Source organism: Bos indicus, chromosome 8 (genome assembly GCF_029378745.1).
Source record: "Bos indicus isolate NIAB-ARS_2022 breed Sahiwal x Tharparkar chromosome 8, NIAB-ARS_B.indTharparkar_mat_pri_1.0, whole genome shotgun sequence".
In the NCBI taxonomy this organism is placed as follows: Eukaryota; Metazoa; Chordata; class Mammalia; order Artiodactyla; family Bovidae; genus Bos; species Bos indicus.
Window position 1 is genome coordinate 103,527,855 of NC_091767.1, and position 22,349 is coordinate 103,550,203.

The window sequence follows — 22,349 nt, forward strand, 5'->3', positions numbered from 1 at the left end:
ACCTGTGCATTTTGATCTAAAGATGTTATCTATAACCTTCAGGGAAGGTGTTCCAAGACGTGAGTGTGGCTCCAGTGCCCCTGCAACACGCTTGGTGTGACCCAGGTTGAGCCACGGGAGGCCAGGGAAGATGTGATGTCTGGGTGCCTCCATCTGTCCTACCCACCCCTCTCTCCACAGCAAGCCCAGCCACACACGCAGGCCACAGAGCACGCTGGATCCTAACCTTGTTCAGATCTCTTTATTGAAAAATTAAAGTCATAAGCTCTGTATATAAATACACTGACGTCGCTGGTCACCTGCAAGGCCTCTGGGATAGGCTGGGGGAGCAGTGGGAAGCTGGGGTCTTGCGATCCCCAGGGGTGTGGGATGGAAATAAATAATAAATACCATGGGGGATGAGGAGCTAGGAGAAACAGGTGTGTGAATGGGGGTGCTCGATGCTTATTTGTGGCACTGAAGGTCCCGCAAGAGGCCCCCCGGGTTGGGGGACATGTCCACGAATTCTTCTGCGACTTCATTCCAGACAAAGACTCCTGCATCGGGGGATAGGCCAGGTCCTAGCTGGCCAGGGAGCACTCAACCCAGAGTTACAGGCCTTGGGAGGCTTCAGGTGAAGACACAGGTGCTCCGCCCTTCCCCTTTCTTTCTCCCCTTCCTGAGGGTTCACGCTTGTATTGAGCGCCTACTGTATACCAGGCATTGCATCAGACCCTGACTTGACCTTCTGTTTGCCTCGCCCAGCTCTCTTCTCCCGGTTCTGGTCCAAAGGGCCAGTATGGAATGGGGGTAGGGATGTCTTCCTGCTACCCTGGCCATGCAGCTCCAGCCCCCGACGGAGCTCAGTAGTGCCAGGAGGGAGGAGGGACCAGGGCCGGGGGCTGGACAGAGGCGGGAGGCCCTCGGGCCTCGGCCCCTAGAGCAGCACATTGAACTCCGTGACCAGAAAGTCGATGTAGTCACGCTCCTTGGTCTTGAAGGCCTCCGCGATGATGCGCGCGGCTTCCCGGTGCTCCTTGCCCCGAAGCGTCACCCCGTTCACTTCCAGGATCACGTGCCCCACCTTGAGCTGCCCACAGTTGTGGGCTGAGCCGCCTCGCTGCAGGAGTGAGACACAGGGCATGTAACCTCGGACACCCCAGGGCTGGCCTGGACTGCCCCCCACTGCCAACAGGGGAACCACAGTCTGTGTCCACGGCCCTGATGAGGAAAACTGAGGCTATGAGCCAAGGTGCTATGAGCCGGAGGCTGCCTGTGGTGCTGGGTTCCTCTGGGCATAGCAAACCCCTGGGGATGCTGAGAGAGGGACCCTCAGGGGTAGAGAGAGACGGTCAAGCAGGTCCCTGGGGATGTACCTGAATCGTGACGATCCTAGGCAGGGGCTGGCGGGTGTTGGCACCACCCTCGATGGCAATGCCCAGGGTGGCCGCACTTTTCTTCACGCGGATGAGGGTGGACGTGGGCTCCAAGAGCCCGGGCTGCAGGTATGAGGAAGGAAAGTAGTGGAAGCCTTCTTGATGGGTGGGCCTGGCCTGGGGGCTGGCCTGGCCACGACAGGCTCTTGGGTCAGCAGGGCACAGACTCCAGCCCTTTGCTGGGAGCCTGCCGTGTGCTAGCACTGAGCACAGCGCTTGGTGCACCCAGCTGTCTAATTCTGAGGCTCTGGAGGGTAAGCAGCTTCCCCAAGGCTGCTAGAGGTGGCCACAGGCCTTGAATCTGGCCTGACTGCCTCACCTCCACCCTACGCTGGAAGGGAGTTTAATGATCCATAAGAACAACCTTCAGCGCCTGGCCTGTCTGCATCAGTGGCACAGCAGCAGCCTTCAGACTCTGAACACAGAGGTCTCTCCGGACACCCACATCCGGACAGCACCTCCCTTGTAGTCACTTGTCAAGCTGTACCCTGGTCGGGACTTCCTGTTGCTCACCCCCAACCAGACTTCCCCCCGCCTGCCTTCTGCACACCTTCCGTCTCACTTACAGGTTTGGTGGCCCCCTCGGTGGGCCTCTCATTCCGAGGCGTCTCCTTGCCACTCCTGCTCCTGGTGGGCGCCGTCTGTCTGCCTCGGCCAGGGACGCTGGCCTCGGCCTCGCCGGCATCCACGCCACTATCCTCGCTCAGGGTCTGCCCGCTATCTGAGAGCTGGGAGAGTGTGGAGGCGGCTGGGGTGGGAACAGGAGGAGAGGGATTTGTAGAGCTGGGGTCAGTAAGGGCTTCCCGGAGTAGCTGAGGGACAGGCCAGAAGGCTGGGCGGGGGATTCCCTGGGCAGAGACTCCCTGCCACCCTCCACCTGTTGAGACCTGCCCTTCCAATAGGGTCTGGCCCCAAGGCTGCCACTTCCAGGATGTCTGCCTTGACAGCCTCTGGCAAAATGGTGAAAAAAAAAGAAAAAGTCAAGAGGCAAATCCAGCCCACAGATATGGGATTTTTTGTTTGTTTTAACTCTTAGTGTTATCAATATTTAATGATGGACCAACACATTCAAATTAGGAGATTTCACATTAAAATGGAATTCTAAGCTTCTTGGGGAAAACAGGAAGGTCTGGGGCGGGGGGAAGGAAGGTCTGCCATACCTGGTCTGTGCCCTTGCTGACCCCACCTGGCCTAAGCTAAGGGGAGGAAACATGCCCTCTGGTGCAATAGTCAAACCCAATCCACTCCACTAGGTATGTAATGGCTTGGCCCCTGAGTTTGAGACACTCTGGGGTCTGGCAGTGGGGTCTGAATCCCCTCTGACCAGCTGTGCAATCCTGGGTGAGTTACACAGCCTCTCTGAACCCCAGTGTTCTGATTCCAACCCAGGGGCAATGATGCCTATCCCATAAACACTAATAGACAGGACATATGGGGTGAACAGGCTTACGCTAGCCTGCCTGGCTCCACGATTACTGCGTCTCAGTCTCTTTCGCGTGGAAAATGGGGGTGATAACAGTACCAGCCTCACAGAGCTGCTGAGAGAACTGGGTGAGTTACTAACACAGGCACGTTCCAAAGAACAGTGTCCTTGGCTTACGGAGAGTGCTGTCACCTGTCAGCTTCATCATCACGTGTGTCCGGCTCAGTGCCAGGTCCAGAGCCATCTATCGGACAGCTCGGGTTTCCCTCACCACATCCTGCCTTAGCAGCCTTCCCTCAACGAGCTACTGAATGCAGGGACCCCGCCTTCCGCATCCTAGTCCGACCCTTACTTGCATACCACAGGCGCTCAGCAAATGTCCCCTGACCTGGTTGGCCACCCACCCTCCTTGGCCACGGCGGGCCTACGTGTCACATTAGCCACGAGATGGCAGCAGAATCCAACAAAACGGACCCTGGCCTCGCAGTGGGCTCAGGCTTACGGGGTGGAAACCAGCGCTCCCTTCCTGCCACCTCCCCAGTTGGACATCCTCTGAAAACCCCGGGCTGCAGCCCCGGGCCGGCCTCCCAGGTGTCTGGAAGGTGGACCCTACACTGTGACCCTGCAGCCCCGAGCCAGGAGACCTCCAGGGATCCAGAGGTGACAATTTCAATGTGCACCTGTCCCTCGGCCCCAGCTCTGTGGGACAGAGATCACAAAAGCCACCCCTGCCCTGAACAGGCTCAGTCTTCCTGGGGAGACTGGTAGGTGGGTGCAGGGTGACCAGGTCTGGGGATCCTAGAGGAGAAATCCCACCCTCACAGCCAGCTGGCAGAACTGTTGCTGTTACAGCAACAGTTACAGAACTGTTCCAGCCCGCATGGGATGGCCCAGCAGCCGTCCAGTCAGACACGGCAGATCTGGGACTCACATTCCAGCCTCTGCCTCCAAAGCCCCTCAGAGCAGGCTCGGGGCCCTGTTCCCCGGCTCCCCTGACCCTTAATGGGGGAGGACTGGGTTCAAAGGCTTCCCACTGGGTGAGCACCTGGCCCCACCTGAGCTGTGTCAATGAGCAGATCAATCCCCCAGTGGGGAACCCCTAAGGCGGCGCAGCGGCCTCCCGAGCCCGCCCACCGGGGCCTGCGGTACTCACTGCGTGTCTGGGGCAGCGCCCTCACTTCATTTACATCCGGCTCGCTGTCCGGGCGGTGCACCTCCACCATGACAAAATGCTGGTTCGTGCCCGCCTGGTCTGGGTGGCCGGAGGGGGAGGGTGGGGGAAGGCCACCACCGGCCAACGCAGCCTCTGCAGGGGGGCTTTTCAGGTGTGGCGGTGACTGGACCCGCGGGAAGGGGCCGATGGGGTGCTGGTTGACCAGGGCCAGGTGGGTGTCCAGCGGCCTCTTGGAGCCGAGGTTGGCCGGGGAGATGGAGGCATAGATGGGGGAGGAGGGTGAGTTCTGTGCTGTGGGGGCCTCCGGCACAGGAGCGGTACCCGCGGGCGGGCTGCGGTTCTGCGGAGCCGAGAAGACGATGCCCGAGTGGGAAGACGCGGAGGAAGGCGGCTGGAGGTCCTCTCTGCCCGGCTTCCTCGGCTGGATGAGGAGGTGGTCGTGGCCTTGGATCAGAGGGGGCGGGGGAGGCGGCGGCTTGTAGCTAGGCAGCCCCTTGGAGGTGGACTTGACATCATCCTGCCAAAAGACCCAACAGGAGCAGAAGGAGTCAGAGCCCATTGCGGCCATTAAGAGGGGAGACCTGAGCGCCCCAGTGCGCCGGACCCTGGCTGGAATTCCGTCCTCGCTCTATCAGCTCCTGGCCACGCTGCTCTGAATTATGCAACACCCGAGTGGAAAACTTCTCCTAGCATCTGAGCAGCTGATAAGCATCGGGATCTTGTCTCTGGGGATGGCATCGTTACCTTCGGGAACTGAAGATCTTGGCATCGGCCAGGGCTTGTCACAGGGAACGGGACTTAATTAGAGGTGGGATGCAAAGATGAAAACAGAAAAGGCCTCTCTTTGGCTTTTCTCTTTAGGGGATTATCTAGGAGCCTAGAGATATGACAGGACTGATGGGAGAGGATGGGTAGAAGGTGGACAGAGGTGGGCCAGGCTGCTGTGTGGCCCTGGGCAGGGCACAGCACTTCTCTGAGTTCACCTCGGGGCCATGGAGGAAACGACCTACTCAGCAGAGTCGTGGGGAGGTGAGAAGTAGCGCGTGTGCTGCACTAGCAAGGGGCCTGAGATCCAGCAGGTGCTTGGTGAGTGGCAGATTCTGTCGTCACTATGCCCCCTCCCCATGCCAGCATCCAACACTGGCAAGGCTCTAATGGCCATGCAAGCACTGTTTCCAATGCTTTACTTAGAATAACTGATTTGCCCTTTGTTACAGGCTTATGGGGTGGTACAGTATTATTGGACTTCCCTGGTGGCTCAGATGGTAAAGCATCTGTCTACAATGTGGGAGACTTGGGTTCGATCCCTGGGTCAGGAAGATCCCCTGGAGAAGGAAATGGCAACCCACTCCAGTACTCTTGCCTAGAAAATCCCATGGACAGAGGAGCCTGGTGTCCATGGGGTCGCAAAGAGTCAGACACGACTGAGCAACTTCACTTTCACACTATTATTACACCCCATTTTACAGATGGGAAAACTAAGGCACAGAGAAGTTGAGAAACTTGCCCAAAGTCACACAGTCAGCGGCACAGGGTGGGATTTGGACCTGGCAGTCTGGCTTCAGAGCCCAGGTCATTCGAAAGCCACGTGAGTCAGATCACAAAGCGAGGCTGCCCGGACTGCTGCTGAGTGCGCATGGGCGTGAGGTCACGTTTCACCCCCTTTCCCAGCGCAGTCACAGGGCCTCCTTGAGGAGAGCTCTCGTCACACACTTCATGCTTCAGTCCTTGCTATGATAATGTTCAGATAACGTATCAAAAGTAACACCAACTCAGCAAACAGTCAAACAGCCTGACAGCCCTGCCTCAAATCCCTGGAACTCGCTAACAGCTCTTCGCTGAGGGCCTCAGTCCTCTCCCTGTGGTCTTACCAGGGAGCCAGCCCCCAGGAGCCTCAGGCAGACCCAGGAGGGGGAAAACACAGTGAAAGGGTCTTCCCAGAGCGGGGTCTCACCAGGGAAACGTCTGAGAGGGTGTTCGCATTGCCCTGGACGGCCTCCCCGGTCTCCTCCAGGTCCAGAGTGTTCTAGAACAGAGAAGAAAGCCTGGTGAGCAAATACACATTGAGAGGGGAAAACCACTTTGCTCTCTAGGACACAGAACTCTGCAGGCCCTAAGACACCTTCGTGGGGCTTCCGTGTTTCCTGACAAGCCCCACTCCGGGGGAACTTACATGGTAAAATGAATGTTGATTTTCCTGCCTTTCACTTTGAAATCAATTTCAAGGAGTTCAATTTCTTGGAGACTTTCCAGGCCTCCCCAGAACTACGTGGAAACGTTGCGGGGTGGCTCTGGCCTTAACTAGCAATCCCCGAAGCTCGGCCCACGCTCAACAGGCTCAACTCCTCAACCCGAGGGTTCTCTCTTCAGAACCCCAGGGAGGTGTGAAAATGGCAAGTGAGGGGCGGAGGGGGAAGGTCTCTAGTTCTTTTTTTAGTTCATCAGTTACTCGTTCATTTTGGCTGCATTGGGTCTTGGCTGCGCATGCGGGATCTTTCACTGTTGTGCCCAGGCTTCCTTCCAGCTGTGGCTGGCGGGCTTAGTTGCTCCCTGGCAGGCATGTGACATTCTAATTCCCCGAACAGGGATTGAACCCTTGTCCCCTACACTGGAAGGCGGATTCTTAACCACTGGGCCACCAGGGAAGTCCTTCTCTCTCTTTTTTAATTTTAAGGGTTTTAATGGTGTATCCTGGGGGAGGGGGGAAGGGTTATGGTTTCAGTGGTGCTTATTTTGCAAAGATGCTCATTTCTTCCTTCTTTTCCTAACTTCAGTTCAGTTCAGTTGCTCAGTTTTGTCCAACTCTTTGCAACCCCATGAATCGCAGCATGCCAGGCCTCCCTGTCCATCACCAACTCCTGGAGTTCACTCAAACTCACGTCCATCGAGTCGGTGATGCCATCCAGCCATCTCATCCTCTGTCGTCCCCTTCTCCTCCTGCCCCCAATCCCTCCCAGCATCAGAGTCTTTTCCAATGAGTTAACTCTTCGCATAAGGTGGCCAAAGTACTTTCCTACCTAACTTACCAGACGCCTAATGCTTCCTCAAGTGACACTGAGCTGCCGTGAGGCCATGGCTAGACACCCCACACCAGGAGGTTGAGCAGAGCTCTTCTTTAAACTCCTGAGGGGGCTCCTGAGGGCTCTGCAATCACTTCTCTCCACCCCACAGGACCCAGGCTTGCAAACAAACTTCCCTGACCATCACCCAGCTCAAGTCTCAAGTTCAGGGATTAATACTGGGCAGTCTCAGTGCTCCTGACTGAGGGCCTGGGGACTTAGAGGAAGTGAGACACCTCCCCTGCCTTCAGTAGCTTAGAGACAGTGTGCGCACTCAGCTGCTCAGTCGTGTATGACTCTGTGACCCCAGGGACTGTAACTCGCCAGGCTCCTCTGTCCATGGGATTTTCCAGGCAAGAATACTGCAGTGGGTTGCTGTCTCCTACTCCAGGGGATCTTCCCAATTCAGGGATCAAACTCGAGTCTCTTGTATCTCCTGCATTGGCAGGCAGATTCTTTACCATTGCCCCACCTGGGAAGCCCTAGAGAGAGCAGGGTCGACACAAATAAGCCAGGAGGAGGCTGCACAGGGTGAGGAAACACAGTTATATAATGCAGCTAAGGAAGAGTCATCCAGGAAGTCTTCCTGGAGGAAGGAGCATGGGTTAAAGCTGGGAAAAGTAAAGAATGATGGGTGTTTCAGAGGGTGGGGGGTGTGCATAAAGCTGGGAGGATAGAGGATGCTTGAGAATCTTCAGCGGTTCTACAGCAGTCAAGAGCTGCTTAGACCTAAGCCTGAGGACAGTGGGTTGCCATGGAGATGTAGTCAGGTCTCCCTTCTAAGAAGATCCCCTTTGCTCACTTCCCTTCGAGTCACACTAGAGCTGTGCAGGCATGTCAGGGCTTTTATACTGGCCCTTCTGTCTGGAACATTCTTCCCCAGAACTATCCACAAAGCGAGCTCTGTTTGTTCACCTCCTTCAAGACCTTACTCAAATATCACCTCCACAAAAAGATCTACTCTGACAACCCCACCTAAAATCACAACCTTCACCCCTGCCCTGCTTTATTTTTTTCCTTTGCACTGATCACTGTTCCTTACCCAGCAGCCAGGATGTAATCTTGAAACACAAGTCAGATGATGTCTCACGCCAGCTCATAACCCTCCAGGGTCCTTCCATTTTAAGTGGAGGGAATTCCAAACTGCATTCACTGGGCACAACGAATTCTGGGCCCTTTCTTGCTACTCTTGCAGCAGGACGGGGTGGTTCCTGCCTCAGGGCCTTTGCACTCACTGCTCTGCCTGCAGAGCACTCCTGGTTCATTCCTTCATTTTAGACCTGGGTGAGGCTTTCTTTGACCAGCCCTGTTTCAAACAGCACCCCCTCCACCCCCACACCTCTGTCTAACCCTTGACCCTGCTTCATTTTTCTGTGTAAGATTTATCACCACCTGATGGGATACTATTGATTTGCTCATTGTATGTCTTCCTACTAGGATAACTCCTCAAAGGCAGGACTTGTGACCACCTGGTCCCTACTGTATCCTCAGTATTCAGGATAGTAACTGCTTGATAAATATTTACTGAGCAAATTAATTAACCCATGAATGAATCGATGGGTGAATGAATTAATCAATAACTCTGTCTGTCATGGGGAGGAGGCCTGAGTAGACAGAGAATTGAGCCAGGCTGCTACAGTAGGTCATGGAGAGCAGCGATGATGGTTTGAATGAAAGTGAAGGTATAATGAGAGTGAAGGTGTGGGGGGATGGGAGGAGCCCCCTGACTCCATACCCCCAGAGCAGAGGCTGCCAGGTCACTCCATACTGATCCCCGTCTCAAATAAGCCTCCTGAAGCCTTGAGTATTCTGGGCAGGCACCATGGGAACCCACTGGCCAATAAGATGCTCTGTCCTCCCAACCATGAGCCTTTCTCACCCAAGACGCCTCATCTGGTCTTGTGACGCCTCTGGGGCAGTGTCACGCCAGGTCAACTGCCTTTCACCCGCAAAGCTGAGGCTTGTGCAAACATCCTGACATCTCCTGCCCTCCCCACCCTGATCTCTCACATACCGCTTCGCAGGAAGATGTTCCTGACAGCCCCGGTGATACAAGGACAGGGGCACCCTTGAGGAGGGGAGGGCTGCTCCTCCCCACCTTGCTCAGAGGCACCAGTTGTGGCTTCTCTGAGATCACTCCCAGCTCTGCCACTCACAGCTGAGTGACAGCGGACAACCCACTGGACTGCTCTGTGCCTCACTTTCCTCATCTGTAAAACGGGGAAATAGCAGTCCCTCCCTCATGGAGTGGATGCATTAACACTTGAAAAGTGCTCAAACAGAGCCTGGCACAGTATCTGAAGGGAGGTGACTGTCACACTAGAATCCTGGGATCTTGTAAATCTGCCCCAGGAACTGAATGGCTGCAGGTGCCCTGGCCTAGGTGAGCACATCGATGGAAAGAAACAGTGGTCCTCCAATAAGCCCCTCCCCCAAAACCGCAATGTGTCCAGTGCTCCTAGGAATCAGTCCGCCTGGGCAACACAAGCCATCTAGGGTGAAGGTGAATGGCAAGGCAGGCTACATGCAAAGACTTCCCAAGACTGGGCAGTCACCGCCTTGGCCTCAGCAGGAGGCCCCCAGGAGGTCAGAGACCTGGGAGCTGTCAATAGCGAGGACGAGAGGGGCCTCCATCACCTGCAATGCAGCTAGCTACTGCCACCTGCCCCCAAACTCAGCCTGCAGACACCCTGGGGGCTTAGGTGACAGTCCATGGTTGGGCCAAAGATATGGGATTCTGTCCTGTTCTGGTATCAGGAGCTTTGAACATTCATTTAGTTGATCAACAAGCATTTAACAGGCAGCCTTGACTTATGGGGAAAGCTCATGGGGATAAAAGATGAGCAGGTCCCCGTGTTCCCAAGACCCACCAGAGGGCCATGCACACAGGAGCTGCCCACAAACTCTTGTTCGGAATCACTGATGGAAGCTGGCATTGTGATAGGGCCAAAGGGAGGGAGCAAGGAAAGAACCCAGAGTCTGATAACACCAGCATGTCTTTGCCCAGCACTACAGGGCGGCTGTGACTTAGAAAGGGCGTGGGAGAACTCCAAACTGCGGCAGGCCTTACTGCATGCTAGGCCCCTGCTGGGCATTTTATTTACATGGTCTCACTGATTCTCCTTATGACCCTGTAAGGTAGGCACTCTGATTGTCCCAGCTCACAATTTTTACACTTAAGTTCAGAGAAAGCAGTGACTTGTCCAAGGCAACAGGACTATTCTACAGCAGATTAGGTTTCTAACCCACATCAGGGTGACCCCAAAGCCCATGCAACCTTAGCAGGACCCCAGAATTAGATGCTGTAGGAACCAAGGGACTCCAGGAGGAGGACCCTCTCTGAAACAAGAGAGAACACGGCCATCGCTGGCCCCTGACCTCAGTCATTCCCTGTTATTAATGGCATCCTGGAGCCAAGATGGAAGGCAGGGATGGATGGGTGGGAGGGTGAGGGTGGAGTGTGGACAGGCATCCAGCCCTGGGAGGAAGGCCTGAAGTGGAGCAAACGGCAGACGGGTTGGAGCCCAGCCCTGCCAGACTCCATCTGCCGAATCCAGACGCTCAGGAGCCCCGAGTCCCCGAGCCATGTTCCTTGTGCGTCTGAAATAGCTGCAGACAGCAGGCTAAGAACCCGGGGGATGCGTCAGCAGAAACGCTTCCGGGACAGGCTTCGAGAAGAGGATCAAGGTCAGAGCTCACGCAGGAGCCGGCCAGAGCATCTTGGCCTCCTTCCCATCCCCCTCTCAGCCCCAGCTGCTCAGTGGATGGGGGTGGGGGGCTCCTCCTGCACCCACGGAGGCCAGAGACTAGCTGAGGGTTTAGATCTGGCAGCTCAGTCAATCCTGCCAGGTGGGACCCTTTTTCATCAGTTCTACAGCTGAGGTGACTGAGGCTCAGAGACGGAAGGCCACTTGCCCAAGGTCACACAGCAAGGACAGAGCAGAAAGCTGAGCCCTATTCAAGGTCTGAGTCTGCCATCCAGAGAGAGGACTTCCCACAAGAGCCGGGATGCTCTCAGGACCTGCGGCGGTGGCTCCCTCATCCCCTTCCTCCTCAAATCTGTGGCGGTTCAGGAAATCTCCCTTTCAGACAGAATTTGTTATTTTTATTTTTTTGTCTGAGTTGGCCCAATCAGGGTTCTAGATATTCCAGGGTCTGGTTTGGGGGCACTGTGGGGCGAATATGAAGTCACGAGGTGCCATCACCGAGCTGGCCTCTGCCAGATGGACTCACGGTTCTGGAAACGGACGCCCAAAAGGCCTTGGGTGGCCCAGGTACCACCCCCAGCAGAAGAAGGCTCTCTGCTCCCCGCCCCCTCCTCCCTTCTTTCTCCCCTCCCCCCCAGCCCATTCCTGGGCTCTGCAACCCCGCCCTCTCATTACAAGGGGAGGGCTCTTACATAAAGGTGCTATTTCCAGCTCTTTGTTCTTTTGGCTTCTTTACTCTGAAGTCTGGACAACAGGCTCCCCATCACCTCTGCCCCCACCCCTGCCAAATGCACCAGAAGCCTGAGACTGGGAGTGCCCTCCTCTCTCTGTCTCTGGAAAACTGAGGCAGGGAGTCACACGGGCTTCTGGAAGGTCGCATCAGGGGGCTGCTGAGCGGAAGAGGGCCACAGGAGAGAGACAAACTAGAGAAGGGGGAGTGAGCATCAGAGGGGACAAGAGAAGGGAGGAGACCAGGGAGAAAAGACCAAGAAGAGGAGGACAAAGGGAGGTCGAGGAGGAAAAGCCAGAGGCGGTGGCCCTGCCGGAGCTGGAGAAGAGGAGCTTGTTGGCCCAGCCACGGTGTGGGCGGTGGCAGGGGGCGGGCAGGAGTGACCGCAGCCGGGGGGAGCCGGAGAGTCCTGGCGTTCTTGGCAGGTGGTGGGGCTGCCCAGAGTGAAGGGGACAGGTCTGGGGATCCAAAAGGATCAAGGGATGGACCCCGGGGGGCTGGCTGTGCTGGTGGAGACCCATCGATGGAGCAGCCCCCAGCCTCTCTGAGCACCGGCTGGGGTGGAAGTCTGGATGCTGGAGGGAAGGGTGGAAGACAGGACCGGGGAGAGGAACAATCCCCGCACTCACAGAGGGCTGGGAGCCCGCGCTCGCAGACCAGGCTGAGGCTGTGGGAACCAGCACGGGGTCCTGGAGCAGCTGGCCCACTGCTGCTACCATGTTCGGCCACCGAAGCACAGAAGCAGAAAGGGCCCAGGGAAACGAGCGCACAAAGTCCTCCCGAGATGAGGGTGTCCCTCGTCCCAGCACAGCCCGGGCTTCCTTCTACCCCTTTGCATCTCCCTCCCAACGCTCTTAAGAAAAGGATGTCATTCAGCGGGCAGAGGGCATGAGGCAGAATCTCCAGGTCAGGCCCAGAAAAGTCCTCAGGATAGGCATTGGAAAGCAGGGCTTCAGGAAGGAGTCAGACGCCCGTGAAAAACCCTGCATCCTTTATTTTCATTAACCTCTAACTGAAATGTAGCATCTCCTTCCATTGTGAGTGGAAGCAACACAGCTTTGTGCGATCAGCAGCGCCTGGGACACTGTCACAGCTCTTTCATATCACACTGCAGATGCCGCAAAGTCCCATTTATGCTCATCACGGCCTCATAATTGCAGCTGTTACCGACCTGCCATCAGACCTTGTTATGGGGCATGCTAAGAAAAAAGCACACCTTTCAATGTTTCTTCCCATCTTTGAAAACAGCATTTTATGACGTTTCCTTTGTCATTCTACATGTTTTCTTTTTAAATATTTAAAACTCTTACTCTGAGAAAGGTCCCCAGGGCTTTGCCAGCCTGCCAGAGGGGTCCATGGCACAGAAAAGGTGAACCCCCCTCCACCAGTCCTAAATCAGTGTTTAGTCTAGCTCTCCTAGGGGGTAGCTGGAAAAACGCAAGCTCCGAGGGGCGCGGGGGCTGGCCATGTTCCAGCAGGCTCTGACCTCCATGGACTTGGTTTTGTTTTCTGGAAGCAGTTCCCACACCCCCAGTCCCCACACAGAGGGGAGGATTCTCCTCAATGCACCGGCTTGGAGGAAGGGTCCTTATTTCAGACACCAGCCCAGGGAAAGCTGCACCCGCCCAGAAGGTTATTAACATCCTCTGGTGAATCTATGGTTCTGGGGAGGTAAAGGGCATTGCTGAGGCCTCTCAGAAGGGAATGGGATGTTCCACTCAAGGGAAAAGACTAATTCCAGCTTCACCGTGTCCCTGTCTGTGCACGGGGGAGCTTCCTTGGAGAGGGGCTATAGACAGCATCTCTGTGTGAATGAAGACATTGCGATCGTAGCCGTAAACAAAGGGAGGCAGTGGCCATCAAGCCACCACGTTAGAGCTGTGGGCCCCGAGGGAACTCGGGATGAGAAAATATGGGATACTGGTCCCAGAGAGCTGAGGTGCACAGCCAAGGAATGGTTTCAGTGAGCCCAGACTCTTGCATCTTCCCATATACAGAAAAGCATCAAATTCCTTGAGATACCTGGTTTTCTTTAGTGAACAGTAATCTCTTGTGGGTCTGACTACCTGATTTTTGTTACAAAAACTCCTATATATCCTGGCTCCTCTGGCCCTTGCCTCTTCGGAGCAGTCTCTTGAGTTTTCTGAGATGTTATATCCTCAGTTCTGTCCACCAAATAAAACACAACTCTCAACTTCTAGGCTGTGAGTATTTTTAAAGTTGCTATCATGTAAATAAGGAGCCACAGAGTGACTGGGCTCCATAGATGGGCTCCTTCCTGCTCCCCTACTAGGAGGGGCCTGCCCAGCAGAGGAGCTAACCCAACCAGGCTGGACCAGAGGCCGATGCAGTAGGTGGGATGTCAACCTCTCATCACTTGCTCCCTCTTTCTGGGAAGGGGTGCTTTGACAGTCAGGGGTCTCTGCAGCAGGAGGCATCTGAAACAGGCTGGAGCTTCTCCATCCTTCTCTGGCCCCAGATGAGCAGGAAGGCATGGAGGCCAAGGGGAAGAGGCTGGCGCTACCAAGGGCTGCCAGCCACGCCCACACCCCCTTCTAGCCTTATTGCAGGGGAGATGGCAATGGCCTTTAGAGGCAATGACCGCATCCCAAGCATCCTTTGACAAGACTGGAGAGCCCCATTCTAGACACATGAGGGGCCTGGAGGGCAAATCCAGGAGGAGAAGGGCTCTAGTTAAGGCCCTCAGCAGGGCAAGTTCCACTGCACCCCGACCTGAGTGACATCTACCCGGTGGGCACAAGCTTGGCCTTGGCCTCTCAACCCCTTTTCCTCCGCAGTCCTCTTCAGTGCCCTTTGCCAGCCTTAATTTCCTTCCTTCCTTCCTTCTTTTCTTTCGCTGAGCTGGGTCTTAGTTGAGGCATGTGGAATCTGACTTGCAGCATGCAAACTCTTAGTTGCAGCAATGTGGGATTTAGTTCCCCGACCAGGAGGCAAACCCAGGTCTGCTGCATTGGGAGCTTGGAGTCTTAGCCCCTGGGCCACCAGGGAAGTCCCTGCTGGCCTTTAGAGTATCAGCAGAACCAATGCTGAGTATTCCACACCTGTAAGCCCACCCAAGATCTCACTTGATCTCCACAGCAACACACAGATGGCTGATCTTATCAGCTAATTGTGCAGCTGCAGAAGCTGAGGCTTCAAAAGCTTAAGTCACCTGCCCAAGGTGACACGGCTACCAGTTGGGAGAGCCAACCCTAGTGTGTGAGATTCCAGAGCCTATACATTTAAGCCCCTCTGCCTCAGGCCTGTTTGCACCAGATGAGGAATTCAAGAAATGTCAGGCAGCCCTTTCTTCTTTTGCAAAGCTCTCCTGGCCGACATCTTTATGGGAGGGTGATGATACTGTCTGGAGGCAGCAGAAAACTGCCAGGGCTGACTCTATTAGACAAATGGAAACTAAACACAATTTGTTGAAGCGGGAGGCTGCATCTGATTTCCTCTGATCGATTGTGTCTGGTTTGAGAGAAAACGCCTGCAGAATGAGCCGTGTTGAACCTGGGATGGATAACCTGTGCAGCACGACCCAGGGATTCTGGGCTAAATGGGAACCGGCTCCAACTGGCGCATCCGTCTGGGGCATCTGGGTCACGAGAGCCAGCTGCCTGCCACCCTGCCTGTCTGAGCGCCAGAGCAGAGGACAGTTTCCTATGACAGAGGAGGTAACTGTTCAGGAGGCTGGAAAGGGAGACGATGATCCTGAGTGACCAGGGAATGAGGTTTCACTCCAGTTTCTGCTTCGCATTTCCTTGGCCTCCACCCTGTCCCAGGCCCTGGGCTGGCACTGGGGACGCAGACAGGAGAAAGCTGAGGTCCCTGCCGGTGGACCCCACCAGCTCTCCCTGTGTGCCGAAGAAAACTCAGCAATAGGTTAAAGCAACGGGGTGGGCATTTTAACGGAGACATGAAAAACACGTGTGTTCCCTGGGCGAAAGAATTTTTGCATATGAGCAAGAAACGTTTTGAGTTGATGTCCATCTAGATTGTGGGGCTTGTTTGTTACTCAGCATCTCTGCGGCAAAAGCTCACTCATACATGGTGGTTTTGTGGGCTAGTGCTGGGCACTTAGCAGGGAATAAGTGAATGTCATTTTGACCCCTTAGGAAGAGGTTCCTTAGGAGGAATGATGCAACCCTTGTTCAAAAACAGGAAAGTAGCAGGAACACAGGGCAGCCATTCCTTGCGGTGCCTCCCCTGGAATATTTTCTAGAATCTCTTGACAGAGAGGACTCTCAGGGTTGGAGGAGCTTTGGGAGCCTACCTGGGTTGTACAGATGGGAAGACAGGCCGGTGGTGGGTGAGGGGCTTTCCCGAGGGCGCCACTGCGTGGTGGGGACAGGGCAGAGGAAGGGTGTGGGCTCCTACTTCCAGGATGGGTCTGGTGCCCTGCATTCCCACACAGAGGGGCTTCCAGGAAGAGGTGTCTGTCCTGTGGCTCCGCGTGCAGGCAGCGTGGGGCGTCTAGCCTGAGACCTGCTGTGTGTGTTTGGAGGGAGGGGGTTCCTAAGAGACACTGAGGCCAGGGTTGACCAGGCAGCAGGAAGAGCTGGCCCCTGCAAAGCCTGTTATCATATCTCTTAGCAGCTTGGGCTGCACAACCTCCCCAGCACCTGCCTGGGAATGAACCTGTTTTGGGTTCAAACCCACGCTCATCCACTCTCAACAACTAAGGCAGACCAGTCAGACCAGTTGGCCCCTGTTCCAACCTCCCAACAGCTCCCATCTCGCTCAGACACAAACTCCAAGGCGGCAGCACTAACCCGCCACTGCCCTTCCCCTCACTTACTGCTCCAGTCTCTGGCTTCCTGGACTTTGCTCAGACACTCCGGGCTCCCCCTCAAAGCCTCTGCACTTGCTCTTCCCTCTGCTGGAAATGCTCTTCCCCCAGCTGTGGGCAGGACCGTCTTCCTTACCTCTTTCAGTCCTACTGAGCTGTCACTTCCTGACCACGCCCCTTTCCTGTTTCCTATTTTCTCCTTAGCACTTTTCACCACCTAACATGCTGCGTGTTTCAGTTCTTTATCCGGTTTAGTCTGCCACTCCTGCCCCACTCTAAACCGCATAATGGAAAGGATTTCTTTGTTGTTCACCACTGTATTCCCAGCACTGCAACTGTGCACGGCAGGTAGCAATCACTCAATCGAAATTTGCTAACGGGACAAAAGGAAGATAAGGAGGAAGAGTAGAAATAGATGGATGGATCGATAGATTGATAGATAGATGATGCTTAACAAGGATCCGGTTGAGCTTCAGGGAAGAATCACAATGAGAGCGCGGTGGTAACAGCACCAGCTCGGAGGTAAGCAGGCCTGGCTTGGAATCCACACTCTACCGTTCGCTAGCTGAGCAATCTTGAGCAAGTCACTTCTCCCTGAGCCTCAGTTCTCTTCTCTGTAAAATGGAAATCATGGTAGTACTTGCCACAGCTAGTTACCGAGAGGATCAAAGAAGATATACTTGGAAAGCATTATCACCGTGCCATGGAGACTCTTGACATATGCCAGCTACCATTATTATTAAGAAAGGCCCAAATTATCAATGTGGACCAGGCTCTATGCAGAGCACTAGGGAATCAACGCTGACTCCAGACACAATTGCACCCTCAAGCAGCCCATGGTTGAGGGGGGTAACTGACCAGGCTGGTAAATATTATTAAAATATAATGACACAGGAGCCATAACAGCAGGAAGCCCAGGGGGCTGAAGGGTCCAGAGACTCAAAGTCACCCCTCTTGAGAGGATCAGGGAAGTCTGCTTGGAAGAAGAGGCATGTGAGCTAAGGGCTGAAGCACACACAAGAGATAGCCATGCCATATGAAGTGGGAAGAACATTCCAGACAGACAGGCTGTGTGGCACAGGCAACGGCGAAGAGGTCTCTTGATGGCTCCATAGCACAGAACTGTCATCATCATTTTATAAAACTGAGCTCAGGGAAGTGAAATCATTTCCTGAGGTCACACAGCAAGGAACTGGCAGAGCTGGGATTTGAACCACTGCAGAGCCTGAAAACCCTGATGGACTGGCAAACAGGAGAGAGAACACCAAGAAGAACCTGGTCTCCCCGCTGGGCTGGGTGCAGGCACAAAGGACTGAGGGGAAGGGCCACAGCCCCCTGCCTCTGCCCCAGCTGAAGGATCCCCAGAGCCCCACTCGGCAAGAAGGACGGTACCTCCATCAGGTCTATAAGCCACAGCAGCCGCTCCTGGGGAGGAAGGGTGGGCAAAAGGCAAAAAGAAAAATACGTCAAATAAACACAAGAGATGGAGCGGGCACAGCAAACCCCCTTCCCAAACACACATACACACACAAGGCAAAACAAACAAAAATTCCCCAAACTCCTTTTCTCTTCACGTGGACTGCTTTGGGCAGGAATAAAGGAGGGATGAGGAAGACCCCACAGGGACAGTCAGCATGGCTTCATTCTAACTGCTTCCTGGAAGGAAAACAAGAAAGGACAGTGTCCTTGAGAAGGGCCGTCAGGAGATGGCCATGCCCCCTGAGGGCAACCCTGGGAGTCTCCAGCAGGTGAAGCTAGGATCATTATTCCCACTTGGCAGATGGGAAAACTTAGGCTAAGCAAAGGGAAGTGGCTTGTCCAAGGTCGCATCTGGGGCTGAAAGGCAGAGCCTGAAGGAGTGTCTTGTTTGGAAGCCTCCATCAGAGAAGACCCAGATTCCAGGGAAGCCCAGGCCCCATGTTGGCAGAGAACTTCAGTGCCATGAACAGGAGCCCAGGGCTGTGCCTGTGGAAGATGCCTAGTGTGGGATGACATTTGGAGAGGGAATGGCAGAACCTCAGCCCCATGCTTTCCAGAAGGCCTCAAGTGCCTGCAAGTCCCCGGATACAGGGTGGTTACCTCAGCCAGGCTGGGAAACGGGCTAAGAACAGATGCTTCCTCTGCCCTCCAGGTGTGGGCAGCATGTCTGGGAGGTTACTTGTCCTTTACTCTCCCAACAAGCTGGGTAAAGGAGCATTGCTACCCCAGTGCAAGGAGGGAGAGCCAGGCGCTGCGGAGTAGGGTGCCTTTCCACACCGCCTCTCCTGCCTGCACATCCCAGAGCTCGTCCTGACCTTGGTCAGTCCTGATCTGACGCACCTGTGCTCTCCAGGGGTCTCAGACTCATCAGTTCAGTTCAGTCGCTCAGTTGTGTCCAACTCTTTGCGACACCATGGACTGTAGCACGCCAGGCCTCCCTGTCCATCACCAACTCCCGGAGTTTACTCAGACTCATAGTTATTCACATTTCAGAAGCTGGGAGACCCTTTCCATCTGTCCTACAAACTTCCTGCTCAAAATCATCCTGTAGCTTTTAGAGCTGTGCCTTTCCCAGGGTGTTCCAATCTGGAGGGAAGGTGTCTTTGACAAAGCAGGGTCAGCTGCCACAGCGGGGCCTCAGATGGTCAGGGACAGTGCCTTCCAAGTACAGGAGAGACCCAGGCGCTGAGCTGGGGCTGGAACCCCTGCCGTGAGCCCTTCCTGGGGATACACCTCCACATCCTGCAGCCTGGCCTGCCCTCGGGGCCTTGGGCTGCTGTGGCCAGAGTCACCAAGGACCTCAGGTCATTCTACCCACAGGGAAACCAAGGCCCAGAGAAGCTGGGCTTAAACCTAAGCCCCTTACCTCCCAGGCTAGAACACACCCCATCCCACCCACTGGATCTCTCATCCTCACTTCTAAAGGGATCATCCCAGAAGTACAGTATGCAACCCCCCAAGTTTTAGAGCAGTGATTTATGGCTCCTGAATCCCCACATGGACATACTTAAGCCAATCTCAGTGCAGCTGGACGCAGAGAGAAATGAACCCTCAGGCCAGGGCTCCGCAGCCTGAAGCCAGCTCGTCACCCATGTGTGCCACATCAGAGCCAAACATGCAGCCCCAGGTCGGGGACAGCCTCCTCCCTGCCCCAGAAGTGGTCTGCAGCCGTGTCCAGAGCCTGGAGGAATGGGTGGCAGCTTCCTAGCCACCCCAGGAAGGATGAGGACTCGGGGGATGAAGGTGACTCTGGATGGTAGGGACAGGAGGTAGAGGAATAGAAGTTTCCCCAGAAGCTCAGATCCCCAGAGCTTTAAGAAAAAAAAAAAAAGCCACACTGGGAGCTGAAGCCCACAAAGTGGGCATGCTGCGGGGCTGTCTCCTGGTGGCTGTGAGTGCACCTGTGCCTGCTGACCACCTGTATCTGCAAGTGGACATCATCGCATCCTCTGACCTCCTCCTCCTCCAACAGGACAACCAACACTGTCTAATAGAGATTCCACCTGTAAGAGCTCCCAGTTCAGTGTCTGGGAGTAACAGTGGTTAAAGAACTAGACTTCCTCCTCCCCTTCCACAGGAGAGAGGGGCTGAATGACTGACAGGCAGGGAAGCAGAGGACGGAGCCAAGCCGGCTCTCCTGACCTCCAGCTCCGACTTTTCCCACGGCATTGGTCTTGGTAACTGGCTGTGTCCTGAGATGGATAATAAGGCACTTCCCCTGCCCTTTCCTCCCCAAGGCCTCCCAGGGTTCATCTGCCTCTGAGCATCCTGGGGGCACAGCCACACCCTGAGGCGGCCCAGATGCCTTTCTGGGGGCTGGCGAGTCTGGGAGAAAGTCAGGCTGGGTTCAGGGGCTCCAGAGAATCAGGAGTGGGTCTCTCAGGGAAGATCCCGGTCACCACGACCATTACCATCAATGAGACCACCAGCGTGATGTCTCATGGGATCCTCCCACTACTGGTTCTGTTCGTCTCGTTAAGAAAAATGTTAGTTGCTCCGTCGTGTCCGACTCTTTTTGACCCCATGGACTACAGCCCAGCAGGCTACTCTGTCCATGGAACTCTCCAGGCAAGAATACTGCAGTGGGATGCCATTCCCTTCTCCAGGGGATTGAACCTAGGTTTCCCACTTTGAAGGGAAATTCTTTACTGTCTGAGCTACCGAGGAAGCCATTTGTCTCGTTACCTGCATTTTCTGCCTTTCTTCCCCAGCCCACCCGCCTGCATCCCACTCAGCCTGTGAGCCCCTGAGGCAGGGTCAATCCGTCTTGTTTCGTTGTGTCTGAGAGCCCATGCCTGGCACACAGGAGGCACCCAGCAATCAGGAGGTTTTCACAGGCGAAGAAACCGAGGCTCTGAAAGGGAAGGCCCAGAGCTGGCCAGGAGTCACATCCCAGCAGAGACTCCCAGGGCTGGATTCGAACCCAGATGGGTCTTAACTCCCTTGCTGGCTGTGAGGTCAGGCAAGGGGCAGGGGCTGCTCACCCTGGCCGAGCTGACGGTGGTGGAGGTGCCGTGGCTGCCTGTGGATGAGCCAGTGTCGCTGTAGGAGACCGTGGAGTAGGTGTCCCCGGCTGCAGGACCCGGAGGCTGCCGCGCCTTCATGGACTCAATCTCCCGTCTCAGCACCAGGTGGTCAAAGCGGTCCAGGTCTTGGGGGGAGATGGTGCCTCTCACCTCGGAGAGGAGCGAGAACTGGAGGCCGGGACAAGCCAAGCACTCAGCAGGGAGCTCCACCGGCAGGCATGACGGCCCTCTGCCACCCCAAATGCAGGCGTGCGTGCTAAGTCGCTTTAGTCACGTCCGACTCAATGGACTGTGGCCTACTAGGCTCCTCTGTCTATGGGATTCTCCAGGCATGAACACTGGAGTGGGTTGCCATGCCCTCCTCCAGGGGATCTTCTCAACCCAGGGATCGAACCCACATCTCTTGGGTCTCCTGCATTGGCAGGTGGGTTCTTTACCACTGGCACCGCCTGGGAAACCCCTGTTACCCCAAACAACCTTCGTGCAAACTTGGTCACTGCCCTCCCCTCCTTAACTCTCCATGGCTCACCACTGTCCTAGGACAAATTCCAAACCCCTAGATGCTGGGCCCAGCGTCATCGACCCCTCTCCCTGCTCACTTCTTCTTCCCTAACATCTCACCTTTCATGTCCGGCTCCAAGACCCTGAACAGGAAGGCCTTGCCTGTCCCTTCCCCTTCCTTCTTTTAAAACTGACTTCCCTCTGTTAAGTCTTCCCAAAGGTAACCACTCCCAGTGGATTTAATCACTTCTTTCTTGGTGCAGCTTCTGAACCTCAAACAGGCTTCTCCACTAGAGAAGCGTTCTCAAAGAGGGTAGCATGGTTTGGTCACGTGGGGGCTTGTGAAACATGCAGAGTTAGCCAGCCTGGGGTGTGGCCTGGGCATTGCTTTTTAAGAGCAATCCAGACGACTCTAAAAAGCTGCTACATTGGGACCCCAAACACAAGGCACGTGGACTGTTCCCTTGACAGTCTGAGGGGTTCAGGGGTGGGGGCTGGGGGTGGGGTCTGTCTTGGTCACAAGTCTCTGCCCAGGCTTCAGGCTGGGTCTGACTCTTTGTGGGTTCTCAGTAAAGGAGTGGGCTTCAGAGGGAGGCAGGGAAGGATGTAGAACCCCAGGGGAGCTGAAGCCAGGCCCCTCCAGCCCTGCCTTGCCCGAGGAGGCGCGGGTCACCTTGGCATGGGTGTTGAGCAGCTCGAACAGGGCCATGACTAGGGCCTCCACCGACACGCTGCCGCCGCGGTACTCCTCCAGGTAGTAGGCCATGGTGGCACGCTCCTGCTCAGTCAGCAGGTGTCGCGCCTGCTCCTCCAGCAGCACCCGCGTCTGGATCCCCAGGCTGCTCAGGGTCACCTGGGAGCCGGCTGGCCCCTTGTAAAACCCCAGCTGAAAGACAGCGAGACAGAGGCCCCGGGGGTGCCAGTCTGCTCTGGAAGCCCAGCCAGGTGCCACCCTGCAGACAGGTGGGGTGGGTCCCTCTGAGGTCTCCGCCCACGGGTAAAGCCGCAGGTATTCCCGGATGTCCTCAGGGCACCGGGTCTCG

The 22,349-nt window shown here is 55.5% G+C and overlaps 1 protein-coding gene across 3 annotated transcripts in view; it reads right to left on the reverse strand.

The window, feature by feature from the left end:
• Positions 1–222: 222 nt before the first annotated feature.
• WHRN (whirlin) overlaps positions 223–22,349 on the reverse strand; it is a 91,972-nt gene continuing 69,845 nt past the window's right edge. The window contains exons 6-13 of one of the 3 annotated variants that reach the window (XM_070795346.1): positions 21,980–22,192; positions 20,764–20,973; positions 17,693–17,725; positions 5,967–6,038; positions 3,992–4,529; positions 1,982–2,163; positions 1,356–1,478; positions 223–1,099 (exon numbers count right to left, since the gene is read on the reverse strand). In XM_070795346.1, the coding sequence (XP_070651447.1) occupies positions 917–1,099; positions 1,356–1,478; positions 1,982–2,163; positions 3,992–4,529; positions 5,967–6,038; positions 17,693–17,725; positions 20,764–20,973; positions 21,980–22,192 (1,554 nt within the window). In that variant the 3' untranslated portion in view covers positions 223–916. The other 2 variants (XM_019966797.2, XM_070795347.1) reach the window with 2 other exon arrangements.